The sequence below is a fragment of the Mangifera indica genome, chromosome 2, assembly GCF_011075055.1.
Source record: "Mangifera indica cultivar Alphonso chromosome 2, CATAS_Mindica_2.1, whole genome shotgun sequence".
In the NCBI taxonomy this organism is placed as follows: Eukaryota; Viridiplantae; Streptophyta; class Magnoliopsida; order Sapindales; family Anacardiaceae; genus Mangifera; species Mangifera indica.
Window position 1 is genome coordinate 15,693,978 of NC_058138.1, and position 12,337 is coordinate 15,706,314.

The following is a 12,337-nucleotide window of genomic DNA, read 5'->3' on the forward strand; positions in this document are numbered from 1 at the left end:
GTAGGGCACATAACACAAAGATTAGGGGCAAAATGTAACAAATTGGGGAAATTCATTTAAGAATAATGTACTCGCGGCCCTATTTGAATTCATTTAGGAAAGCCATTTTGATTTAGTTTCGCTTAATTCGAATATGTTTATTTTTTATTTAAATCAAGTTTAAATTAGGAGGTTGAATTCATTTTTTAAATTGAGTAGATCTTAAATTAGAAAGTATTTAGTTCGGTTCTATTCGTAAGTCAGATAAATAGTTTGATTTAGTTTAAATTTAATTTGTAACTAAATTCAAATTATATTAAATAATTGTTAAAATGACATTATTTAATAGATTATTAGATAAGATAACGTTATTTTATTAATGAGTCATGATTTTAAATTATGAAACGGAACTATAAATTTGAACTAGTGATTTGAATTATAAACTCAAATTTAAATTTGAACTAAATTATTTTCATATAAATTGAATTCCAACTAAACTCAATCCAACAATTTTTATTAAAGTTAAATTTGAATAATTCTTAATTTTAGTACGATGAAGTTGAATCGAACTGCAAGTTGAATTAGTTCAAACGAAGACATATTTAGCGTCCACTCGATTCCAATTTACTCCTGTGTAAAAGCCTAATGTACTCTCTTCAAATTGCTTCCCCGTCAAGGGACAATTCTTCCTTGTTCACATGTGAATTCTTGTGTCTTGTAAGAACTCCAATTCCACCGCATACCCATCATCCAGTTCGAGACAAATCTATTGTATCCCTATGGTTTTGGCCCGATAACATTTATTCCAACCACGGTATCTTAACCAACACAGATATATGTCTAAAGACAATAATACCCTTGAAACCTGTTGATGGTGATGTTTTTTATGTGGCCAAAAGACTAATTCTTATTCAAGAGGTAATAAAAATTTCAGTTATAGTTAGAAGTATAATTTTTATTTGTTAGAAAATTTAAAAAATAAAGTTTTATTATATTTTCTTTTTTAGGTTTAAAAAACTCATAATTTTTTCTCTAACCTAAAGTTTAGAAAATGATAAATACCCTTTAAAGTTTTTTCTACTTTTCTTTGATGTCAATTCGCCGTCTCTAACTATCAACCATTCTCCTTTTCTCTTTATCTCTCCCTTTAATCTTCACCCAAGATAAAGATGGATAGTCTTTGTTTGAGACAAAGATAACCCGTCTTCATCTCGATCGAAGTAGTCGAAAAGGAAAGAGAGAGACAAGATGGGAAGGAGGACAATAGACGGTTGATGAATTGTCATCGGAGAGAAGAGGAATAAACTCTAGAGGGGTATTTGTCACTTTTGAAACTTTGGGTTAGGGGAAAATTGTGAGTTTTATAACAAAAGGAAGAAAATGTGATAAAACTTTAATTTTTTAAAGTTTTTTAGTAAAAAAAGATTTTACCCTTAATCATAATTGAGATTTTTTACAGAAATTTGCTTATGGGTGACTATTTGGGTTTTTGAAAGTTAAAGGGTAAGAGATTGGGTTTTCACTATACCTTGGGAATAAGTCTTTTGGCCTTTATATGTTGGCCAAATGACTATTTCCCACCCAAGGTTTTGTGCAAATCTAACTTCCCACTCGTTAACTATCGAAAATTCAAATACTTATCCATCTATTAAATTTCATTGTTATTATCAAGAGTAAAATCGTTATTTAGAACATTTACTTAAACTCATATTTTGGGTTACCCTAAAATTTTAAAATGTTTATTTTTGCTCCTTAACCTTATATTTTATAGGTTTAAAAATTGATTTCCCCTCCAAGGTCAAGGTTTTAAAGTCTCATATTTTTTTCCCATTACAGCCACCCTACCTTATGAAAATCATAGTTTCACACCCTCTTCAACATAAGTTTCCAGATCAGTTTTGACATCATTCTCTCTTCTTACTAACATCCTCCTCCGCTGAGACCTAGTTGACATCACATCCTCTCTTCGCCCACGCCTACTTCTCTCTCGTTCAACATAAAATCTAGTTGAATCAAGCAATAGATCTTGCTCAATTTCGACCTAATTTGTGCCGACATCGACGTAGACGCAGTAGGGAGGAAGGTGGTTTGTTCTCATGATCTCGACATTGATGTTTCATCACTCACTGGATAAATGGCTTTATCGTCGGTCGTCTGGAAAAATATATCGTCAATATATAGAGATTTTCCAGATGAATCGTCAATCTCCAGATGGACAATAGAACGACTTCTAACCAGCTATGAATGAAACAAGATTCACAGAGAAGCCGAGAGGGAGAGAGGAGAAGGTCATTGTCGTCTCTAGCAGGCAGCGTGGCTGAAAAACCCTAAGGGAAAATTTTTATTCTTCAAACTTTGGGTGGGGGGAATTTATTGAAGAGGCAGTGAAATGCGATTTTCAAAAGGTAAGGGTTGCCTGTAATGGAAAAAAGTATAAGATTTTAAAACCAAGATCAGGAAAGGAAAGAGTCAGTTTTTAAACTTGAAAAATATGAGGTTAGAAAGTAAAAATAAATATTTTAAAATTTTATGATAATTTTGAAATATAAGTTTAAATAAATTTTTTGAATAATAATTTTATCTCTAATAATAATAATAATAAAATTTAATAAATAAATAAGTGATTCAATTCTTAATAATTAAGAAATAGGAAGCTAGATTTATATGGAACCTTACTTGGGAAGTACCCATATGGCCTTATGTGTACTGCTTTGGGTATGAAATGCACATGAAATTGTTCAATTGCAGGTTTTAAGGGTAGTATTGTCTTTTAACAGACTATTTGGTTTCTGCCCAACCTGTTGCCGCAATGATTGTTGACTGTAGGGGCTGCGCAAACGCCCTTCGTAAAAAACAAAAAAGCCTAAACCACAAGATCTAAATTAAATTTCTAGAATTCTCTCTTTTTCCCAATTAAAAAAATCACAAGCCAAAAGCACTTTATAAAAAGCACTTATAGGCTTTTACAGTCCCATCGCCTCCATTTTTTCTCTCTTTCTGATATCTCTTTTCTCCGACCAGTGACTGATCACAAATGGCGCCAAAACTTGCAACGCTAGTGCCATTGGCCTCCATTTTAGTGCTCCTGTTGATTGGATTCGCAAGCTCCGATGTCAATCAAGACAAAGCCGAATGTGCGAACCAAGTGGTGGCTCTCGCTTCGTGTCTTCCATACGTTGGTGGTGATGCCAAAGCACCAACCGCCGACTGTTGCTCCGGCCTCAAACAACTCCTTCAAAAGAGCCAGAAATGCCTCTGCCTTCTCATCAAAGATAAAGATGATCCCTCCCTTGGCCTCAAGATTAATACCACTCTTGCTGCCACACTCCCTTCTGCCTGCCACTCGCCTGCTAATGTCTCCGATTGCATATGTAAGTACATCCCCCTACTTATGTCGCCGGTCGAGCCGCCGGTAACGTTACCACACTAGTATTTTCTATTGGATTCATACAGGCCACGGGTAATGTTACCACACTGGCATTCACTACTGGATCATACTTTTTTAACTTTTTGGGTTTTTCGGGTATGAATTTCAGCTTTGTTGCATTTGGCTCCAAATTCAGCAGATGCCAAGATCTTCCAGGAATTTGCAAATATGACACAAGGAATCGCTACAGCTCCAGCAGCCAGTGGTAATTAATAATTAATTAACATAAACATATATAATTAAGGCTTTTATTTTCTTAATTAGTAATTTTAATTACAGGGAACTCCACTAGTGGATCAAGTTCAGCTTCAGAAAAAAGATGGCCAAAAATAGAGCTGGCTTTTCGGATTTTAGTAATTAATTTCTTTACTTTATACATATAATTTATAATATATGATAGGTATGATATTTTAATTCGACTTCAAAGAATGTTAAATATTATGCTTCTTTTTTGGGTTGGCGTATTTTATTTTTATTATAAATATGTAGTGCTTTGTGGCATGTATTTCATCTTATCTCTATGTTAGAATCTAGTTGGGGTTGCTGAGGTTGAAATTAAATTATGTGGACCCAAATGAATTTAATGAGTTTTTTTTTTTTTTTTTTTTTTTTCTGGAAAGGGAACAGACATAATAAAATCCCACCCACCCATATTATCTTTAAAGATAGTTTGAATATTATCTTTAAAGATACTTTGAATCACAAAAAAAGGCTTTTATATATAAGGTAATATGAGTTTAAGTGTACATATTAAGATCAAAATTTTAAGTTATTTGATTTAATGATTATGAGATTGATTATTAAATTCGATATTTGTTTTATCTAATATGATTGGTTTGGTCTTATAAAAGTGACGATCCAATTCGGGTGAGATTCTTGTTGCGAAAAAAAAAAAAATCCAACTATAATTTTCCCTTTTGGGTCACCAAAGGGGATGAAGACCGACTGAAGAAAGTTTGGTGTCATTTTGAACTGTATTTAAGACTCTTAGTAATAGATAGAGAGGCTTATATGAAATAAATGTGAAAGAATAATTAATTGAAATTTTATCATTTTCAATTCCAAGTCTGTGTAGATTGAAAGTCAAATTTCTTCCAAATTTATGGGGCAATGATTGTGGGTATTATTTGAGAAATGAAAATTTTCTCAGTAAAATTCTCAAACACGTTCATGTCACACTTTATATGAAGTCAAGGATTTCCAATGATTTCGCAGTTAATATTATAATAATGCCATTCATATCGATATTTTTTACATTTTAAATGTTAGATAGTGTAATTATAAATGTGGATGATATCATAATGCTAAATAAGGATATTAATTAAAATGTTTTTATTAGAGAATTTAATTTGATAATTGTGGACCAAATTGTGCCCCAAAAAGGAGGGAATTTGGTTCTTAAGATTTGGGCCATTAATTTGTGTATGTTTATGGATAAAGTTTCAAAAGTTGTGTGATAGAAGGACGGTCCACACCAAGACAAACCAGACCAGAAGACGAATTATTTCATTGTTATTTACTACCAGCAGACAATTGTTTTTGGTCAGGTAGTTATCTGCGAGGGAATCAAAGTTTCAATTAGTAGTAGTGTTTTGTTGCGTTGTTGACGTATTTAGATAACAAAATCTAAGTCACGATCAAATGTTTACCAAATTATACAAGATTACAATCAATCCCTGACCAGGTAAAAGATTACCAAAATCCCTCCTACCTAGGGGGGTTTTTACATCTTTCTAGGAGAACAAGCCAAAGGATTATTTCCATCCAAATATTGTTGTTTTCTGAAGTTCTCATCCTTTAATTTTGAAAAACTATTTTATCTATCAATGAGTTATTAAGTCTATCGGTTTTAAAAGTAAAATTGTTATTTTACTTTTAATATAAAAAATAAACTAAAATATTATCTATTTTTTTCACCCAAATATTAAAAAATAACAATCTTCCCCTATACTAAGTTTTGAAAAATAATATTTCTCTTATAAAGATTTTTTTTTTCATTCTCCAACGCCATTTTCGATGACCTCTCCTTTCTCTTCCATTGGCGGCTGCTCTCTTACCATCTCTCCTTTTGATTGATCATTTGAAAGCTAGATTGAACAATGAAGACTTGTTAAGGAAGACAAAGCATTGTCTTCCCCGACGAGTCTTCAATTCAACTTTCAGATGGCTAGTCGGAGGAAGAGATGGTGAGAGAGCGACTAGTAGAGAAAGAGAAAAGAGAGGCTACCAGAGAAAGCAAAAAAAAAAAAAAACTTAGGGAGGAAAAAATTACTTTTCAAAACTTGGAAAAGGAAAAAACTATTAGTTTTTAAAGTTTAAAGAAAAAAAATTAAAATTTTAAAACTAATGAATTTAGTTAATTTCAATAACTTATAAGTGGATAACAATATTTTTCAAAGTAAAAATATGAAAACTTGAAAAAACAATCTTTAAGTCGGAATAAGCTCTTTGTCGTAAGATAAAATACGCAACATCATTTTCTTGGCTGAGATAGCATGCCATATGCGTAGAAAAATATTACGCAATTCATGTAATTTTTGCCAGTACAACAACGAATTAAAAATTTTGTAAATTTGTTTATGGCAATTAATATTAATTTCCCTAATTGAAGAAAAAGTTAAGTTTATTTGTTGAAACGAATTGAAAGACTCGAACTTGAATTCATAATCCTCCAACTTCTCCCATCTAATTTTCTTGAAAGCTTTACTGTTTCAACAAAATTGTATTTAATTAAATTAATTGATTATAATAAATAAATACAAATAGTATTATATAAAATAATAATATATATAATTTTATGTATAAACAATAATATATGATTTATAATTGAATAAGTCTGAATTTAAAATAAAATAATATATAATAATATAAATTATGTTATAAAATAATTAATTTTATAGGTATTAAAATATAAATCTCTTCTCGTACATGAATAAGAAAAGTTTAGAATATCATATTCGACGTAACAGTAAAACATATGGAATGGAGGTGGTAAAATGGTCATATTTCAGTTACAATATCTTGTAGATAACAACAACTAATTTCAATCACCAAACCAAAACATTTAAAATGAAAAGAAAATGACAAAGTCCGGTAAAGAAAACTTTCAAGTACATGACGTGGTTAGAATTGATCCTCAATGTTTCCCAGCGTCCAAAATTGCTAAGGTCATCAAATCCCTTTAACTCGCTTTGTTCGACTCTGAAAAATAATGAAAAGCATCAGCTAAATACGTTTGAATTATTTTTATTTAAAAAAATAACTATTTTATTTTTGTCAACAAATACACAAGTGTTTTATTTTATTTAATTTTTTTATCAATTTTAATATTAAAAAATTCAAATAAAGACTTTTTTTTTTTAAATAACTTATTCCTCTATTTAATTTCTTTTCTCTTGATATCATGTCTTTCATATCTTATTCGTTAACGCCAACACAAACTTCCTTTTGTAACCAAATTGGAGCGTTCTCATCTTACCCTTCGCTTCTTCTTCACCATTAAAACAATTACAAACTCCTTCATAACCCCCAAATCACACATTCCTCATTTTGCCATTAAAACCATTAGACACCACCACAACCATAACCACCAACACCAACATCCACCACACACATTACAACAACCGCTCTGAGCCACCATTATTGACCCTACTCATTATGACGAACTACAAATGTCCACCCACCCACAACACAATCAATTTGTTGACAAAATACTGATGATTTGTTAACTATCAAAAATTATACCACCTACCCTAACACACAACTAATTGGGAAATCAACTCTTATTTGGTTTTTGTTTGGCTTATTGGAAACAATTTCCATGGTCTGTGTGTCACTACTTGACTTCATTCTAAAACAAATCGTAGGACATATTGAGATTTTATTTGTTTATTTGGTTTATTAGGATTTTGTTTATTTATTTGGCTTATTGAAGGTGGAGGTGATTTTCATGGTGTGTGAGTGACTTATTGATAGTGAAAAGTAATAGATGATGAGTGATTCGAGTTACATCACTCTAGTGTGATTGTTGTTAGAATCACATCAAAATGGTATTTAACTCAATGATGAAATGAAACTAGAGATGTCAATTGGACTTGGATGGCCCAAGACCTAACTTAAAGTATGGGAAAATGGCTTGACTTGAAAAGGCCCGTTTGATACTGTAGCATACTAGATCCAACCCATAGGCTTAGACATAAAGCCCATGGGTTAGCCTAGGCCAAGTGGTATTGTTTACGTTATATTTAAAAAATTAATTAATAATTATAATATATATAATTAATTTTTTATTAACATTAATGTAAACAGTAAAGAGTTTGTTTAAAACTCGTCCCGACCTAAAAACCTATTATTGTAGTAAGCCTTAGGCTCAACTTGATAGGTTGTGCTGAAGTCGATCCGGTCCAATCTATAGATATCTCTAAATAGAACTAAGGCTAACTAACATGAACTTACATATCATAATATAATAAAATTATACATACATACTTTCAGTATATATATATAATGTGTGTGATTGGATGATCTTGAATTAACAATAAAATAACACCAATTATAGAATGGTATATTATCTGTGTATTTAAATTAAATTATGTATAAAAAATATATACATATAATATTACTTGTCATAATAACATCCTGTTTTTATTATTTTTTTCTCTTTTTTTATTTTATGTTTTAAAATTGTAAAATAATATAATAAATAAGCTACATAAATAATTTATTCCCTATTTCTTAAATAATAAAATTAAAAAAATCCATTTCATTTATCTCTATATAAACCTTCCAGGACTCCGGATCTTTTAGACAGTCGCATAGCTCAACTCAATTCATTGTTCGTTTCTAGACAAAACCATGGCTCAAAATCTCTCTCTTCTCTCTCTCTTGTTGCTTTCCTACGTCTTCGCACCTTCTCTATCTCAATCATCTGAATCTGATCGGCCCACTGTCTACGAGCTCCTCCCCAAGTACGGCCTCCCGTCGGGCCTCTTGCCGGCAACCGTCGCCAGCTACACCCTCAACGACGACGGCTCCTTCGTCCTCGAGCTCTCCTCCACCTGCTACATCCAGTTCGACTACTTGGTCTATTACGACAAGACCATCACCGGAAAGCTCAGTTACGGCGGCATCACTGACCTCAACGGTATTCAAGTTCAGCGCTTTTTGTTCTGGTTCGATGTCGACGAGATCAAGGTTGATGTGCCGCCATCCGATTCGATTTACTTCCAGGTTGGGTTGATCAATAAGAAGCTCGACGTGGACCAGTTCAAAACTGTCCATCCTTGTCGTGATGATAATTTGGGTCATTCTGGGTCGGGTTGCAGGTCGTGGTATAGTGCCCTGAAGGTATTATTCACTTTTGAGGTGAATTTTAATGATTAGTTGATTGTTTTGACGTGTGAATGGAAAGTTTGTTACTTGGCTGGGTTTTAATTCTAGTTTCCTGGTCGAGTTTGGGTTCTGAAGATAGTTCCTGGGTTTTGGGATGAATTTTAGTGACTGCTTGATTGTTTTGATGTGGGCTTTTTGAGATTTAGGACTTGGAAATTGGAACTTAATGGCTTGTTAGGTTTTAATGTGTTTTTATGATATGTGTTTGTTGAGTTCTATGATGTGGGTATGTGCTTTTTGCAAAGGATCTGTGATCGTCTTAGCTAAATTCTTGAGTTGTGTCCGTATTATTGAGAAATATGAATGATGCATTTCTTTTGTGGAAGAATATTCTTACACTTTTGGAATGAACGATGAGTTAATGTGGTTAATGATTTGATAATGTCATGTAGGATGACATGTTGGTAAGCAAAGAAAATTTAGGATACTTCTTGGGATGTGTAGTGTTGTTGGATTGGTTGATTGTATGAAAGTGTTATGACCTTTGAGCCTCTCCATTGTGCATTTACTAGGACTGAACATATATTATATCATATTTTTCTTTTCTTATCTACACTGAATGCTTTAGAAGTTTTGGTTTTGGAAGGATTTAGTGTCAAGGTTTTTTTGTGGATTGTGACTACTGTGTACATACAAAAAAGCACTTCTTTTTATTGCATTTATGGAGAATTCAAAATGTATCAAGCATTTCTATGTTTTTTGATGAAAGCAGAAATCATGAGACTCACCTTACTTTGGGAGGGTATCTAAGGCACTTTTCATATCCCCATGTTGTATGAGCACTGACCAACTGCTTACCTTTTGCAACTCATTGATCTATGAACCAAAGCGTGAAGATAGTTGTCTCAGTTGGATCAATGTAGAAACGGCTCTTTTGTTAGTAATTCGTGAAGCATTTTATTCATCAATTTGCTTTTTAACTAGACAGGACTTGGAGATATTTGGATTGATTGTCATCATTGAATTATTTCTAGCATTAACTATATTTTTGCATTGAAAGGTTTGCTATTTTGTGTATGGTTTCTGTTTTGAAGGATTTATTCCACGTCCCACCTCCTCTCTTCTTCTTTCACCGCAGAGAAGAGTCTTAATGCACTTTCAGTTGTGATGCCATTTGATTGTATAGTTGTTTGAACTTCTATCTTTGTGTTGATTTTCAGCCATTAAGAGACTAAGGTATTAAAGAACTGAAATTGTGCACATTTTAACATAAATATATAAATGATCTGATCTTCCCTTCTTTGCATCTACTTTTGAGAAATTGACTGATAGTCTTCTACTTTTTCAAGTGGCATTATTATCTTCTTTTCCGTTTTAGACTTATCTTTGCATTCCTGTCTTAAGTTCATTGCTTTGCTGAGAAATGTTTAGTGTATTGCTCATTCTGTATTTTACTAAGATGTTGTTTTTCTATGTCATAACTTCTTGAATCTTTCTACTTGCAGCTGCCAACTCCCCTTGAAGATGAAGTCCAGATGCTAATTACAGAGTAGATGTTATCAAGTGCTTTCTATTAGTATATCTTAGAGTCTTAAAATGGTTGCTAATAGTTCACAGTTTAGAGTTAGTTACACTTTCAGACCCGAAAATCAGGAGTCTGACAGTCTTTTCAAAGCAAGTTGTATAATAATATCATATATATATCCAGTTTCAGTCTTCAATGTACCGCTATGTACTCTTGTATTTGAACCTTGTATATACCCGAGGAACAAGTGATGGTACTTGTGTTGTGCCTAGCCTTATAATATGCTTATGAGGTTGGATTTAGATGTGATGTTGAATTAGAGATCTGAGCATGTTGTATTTCAAATGGCTCTCTTGTTGGATTTAGAGGGTTTGTGTTGCAAACCTTCATGGTTTCTTGTCGGAAATCGTAACTTGACACTCCTAGGTTAATTTATACTTAAATTAGATGCACATATAATATATTATCATGTGATTATTCTATACTCTATCAAATTATTCCTTTGACCAATTCCTTGCAGAATGCATCACAAAATATTAAGACACCAGAAAGTACATACATAAATTAGAGCAGAAAATATGTGACGATTTTCACAAAATTCAGTAGCCTCGGATCAGAAGACAGGTTTAACATCTCTCTGAAAGACTCAAACGAAAAGACCACTATATTTTGAGTACAAGAACATCATCTTCTTGAACTCATGAATCAAAATTTACAGCCAATATAAAATTGTAATCAGCATCAAATCTTTCATCAGTAATCTTCATAATCTTCGTCATAGTTGTTGAAATCCTCTTCATCTTCATCCCCATAATAGATATTCCTATAATCAATCTCTTCATCCTCCTCATTCTCAACTTCCTCAACCTCAAAGCTGATCTCTTTTTCAACATCCTTCTCCTTGCATTCTCTGTCAATCTTCTCTGGCTCCGGCGTTATCTTCTTGTCGTTCATCAGTTTTTCCAGGACGTCATAGTTCACTTTGGAACTCAAGCGCCTCTTCTTCTTGTTCTCATTATCATCCTCTTCGTCATGATTAGTTCTTGCAGCAAGCCTCTTCCTTTTATCATCTTTCTTCGTCTTTTCTTGTTTTCGCGTCTTGTTTTTTTCATTATGTGACTTGTTCAATAAATCCCAGATGATGCTCTTGTAAATCATCTCCTTCTTCGTGTTGAAATACCCGTTGATCTCTGATGCTTCAATGGCGGCAACCCTTTTCGAAACCTTCTCTTTGTCAGCCATGACTGGATTTCGAATGAGAAATTACCAAATTGGCGCCTTTATATAGGACGTCTCCATCGCCCCAACAAAAAGCAGCCGACTTAATATACACGCGAGCTTTTTTTTTTAATTCAAACCCTAATTTTGATAGGAATTGTGACCTTAAATTAGCATTATTTTTGTGCTCTTACAACCTAAGGACTGCCATAAATATTTACACTTGAAAATTTAATAAAATTACGGAAGTCCAATTCGTGCATAAAAATTTATACATATCTGATATATACAATTAATTGATTAAATAATTTTAAATTAATAATTAAATATCATTCAATTATATAAATATAGTATTACTAATATATATATATATATATATATATATATATATATATATATATATATGTGTGTGTGTGTACATGTGCAGTCACGCGAGAGAGTTATCTTCTAATATCTTTCTTTTTGATTTCACAATTCTTTGTTAAAGTAAAATAAATTGGCCAAAGGACTTATTCCCACTCAAAATTCATTTCAATCCCAAATTGGTATCTTTTACATATTAAAAATCCAAATATTCAATTATGAATCATTAAAATTAGTGATTAATATTATCTATTTTTCCCATAGATTTAGTAAATTAACAATTTTTCTCAAAACTAAATTTTAAAATATTACATTTTTGGTCTTAAGATTTTTTCTTTTTTCTCTTTTTTTTTTTTACGCCTTCATCAATTGGTTCTCTCTCCCTCCCTTTTCGTTCCACTTTTTTGGCTCCTTCTCCTTATCTTCGTCATTGAATGTTTTTGTTCAGTGACGAAGATGAGTCTTCCAATAATGAAGACGAAAGTTCTTCCAAT

General features: G+C 32.3%; 3 protein-coding genes across 4 annotated transcripts; 2 read left to right on the forward strand and 1 right to left on the reverse strand.

The window, feature by feature from the left end:
* Nucleotides 1–2,918: 2,918 nt before the first annotated feature.
* On the forward strand, nt 2,919–3,921 carry LOC123206456 (non-specific lipid transfer protein GPI-anchored 6-like). Its single transcript, XM_044623665.1, has 3 exons — nt 2,919–3,350; nt 3,516–3,611; nt 3,686–3,921. Exons 1-3 carry the CDS (start codon nt 3,014–3,016, stop codon nt 3,787–3,789), a joined length of 537 nt encoding a protein of 178 aa, XP_044479600.1. The 5' UTR covers nt 2,919–3,013; the 3' UTR covers nt 3,790–3,921.
* A 4,269-nt stretch (nt 3,922–8,190) lies between these two features.
* On the forward strand, nt 8,191–10,564 carry LOC123209454. 2 transcript variants are annotated; one of them, XM_044627523.1, is made up of 2 exons: nt 8,191–8,770; nt 10,243–10,564. In XM_044627523.1, the coding sequence occupies exons 1-2, from the start codon at nt 8,261–8,263 to the stop codon at nt 10,288–10,290; spliced, it is 558 nt and encodes a 185-aa protein (XP_044483458.1). In that variant the 5' UTR covers nt 8,191–8,260; the 3' UTR covers nt 10,291–10,564. The 2 variants fall into 2 exon arrangements, with proteins under 2 accessions (XP_044483458.1, XP_044483459.1); XM_044627524.1 differs by having other exon boundaries at nt 8,193–8,752.
* Nucleotides 10,565–10,798: 234 nt separating this feature from the next.
* On the reverse strand, nt 10,799–11,630 carry LOC123209455 (acetyl-coenzyme A carboxylase carboxyl transferase subunit beta, chloroplastic-like). Its single transcript, XM_044627525.1, has one exon. The coding sequence runs from the start codon at nt 11,502–11,504 to the stop codon at nt 11,016–11,018; it is 489 nt and encodes a 162-aa protein (XP_044483460.1). The 5' UTR covers nt 11,505–11,630; the 3' UTR covers nt 10,799–11,015.
* Between the last annotated feature and the right edge of the window lie 707 nt (nt 11,631–12,337).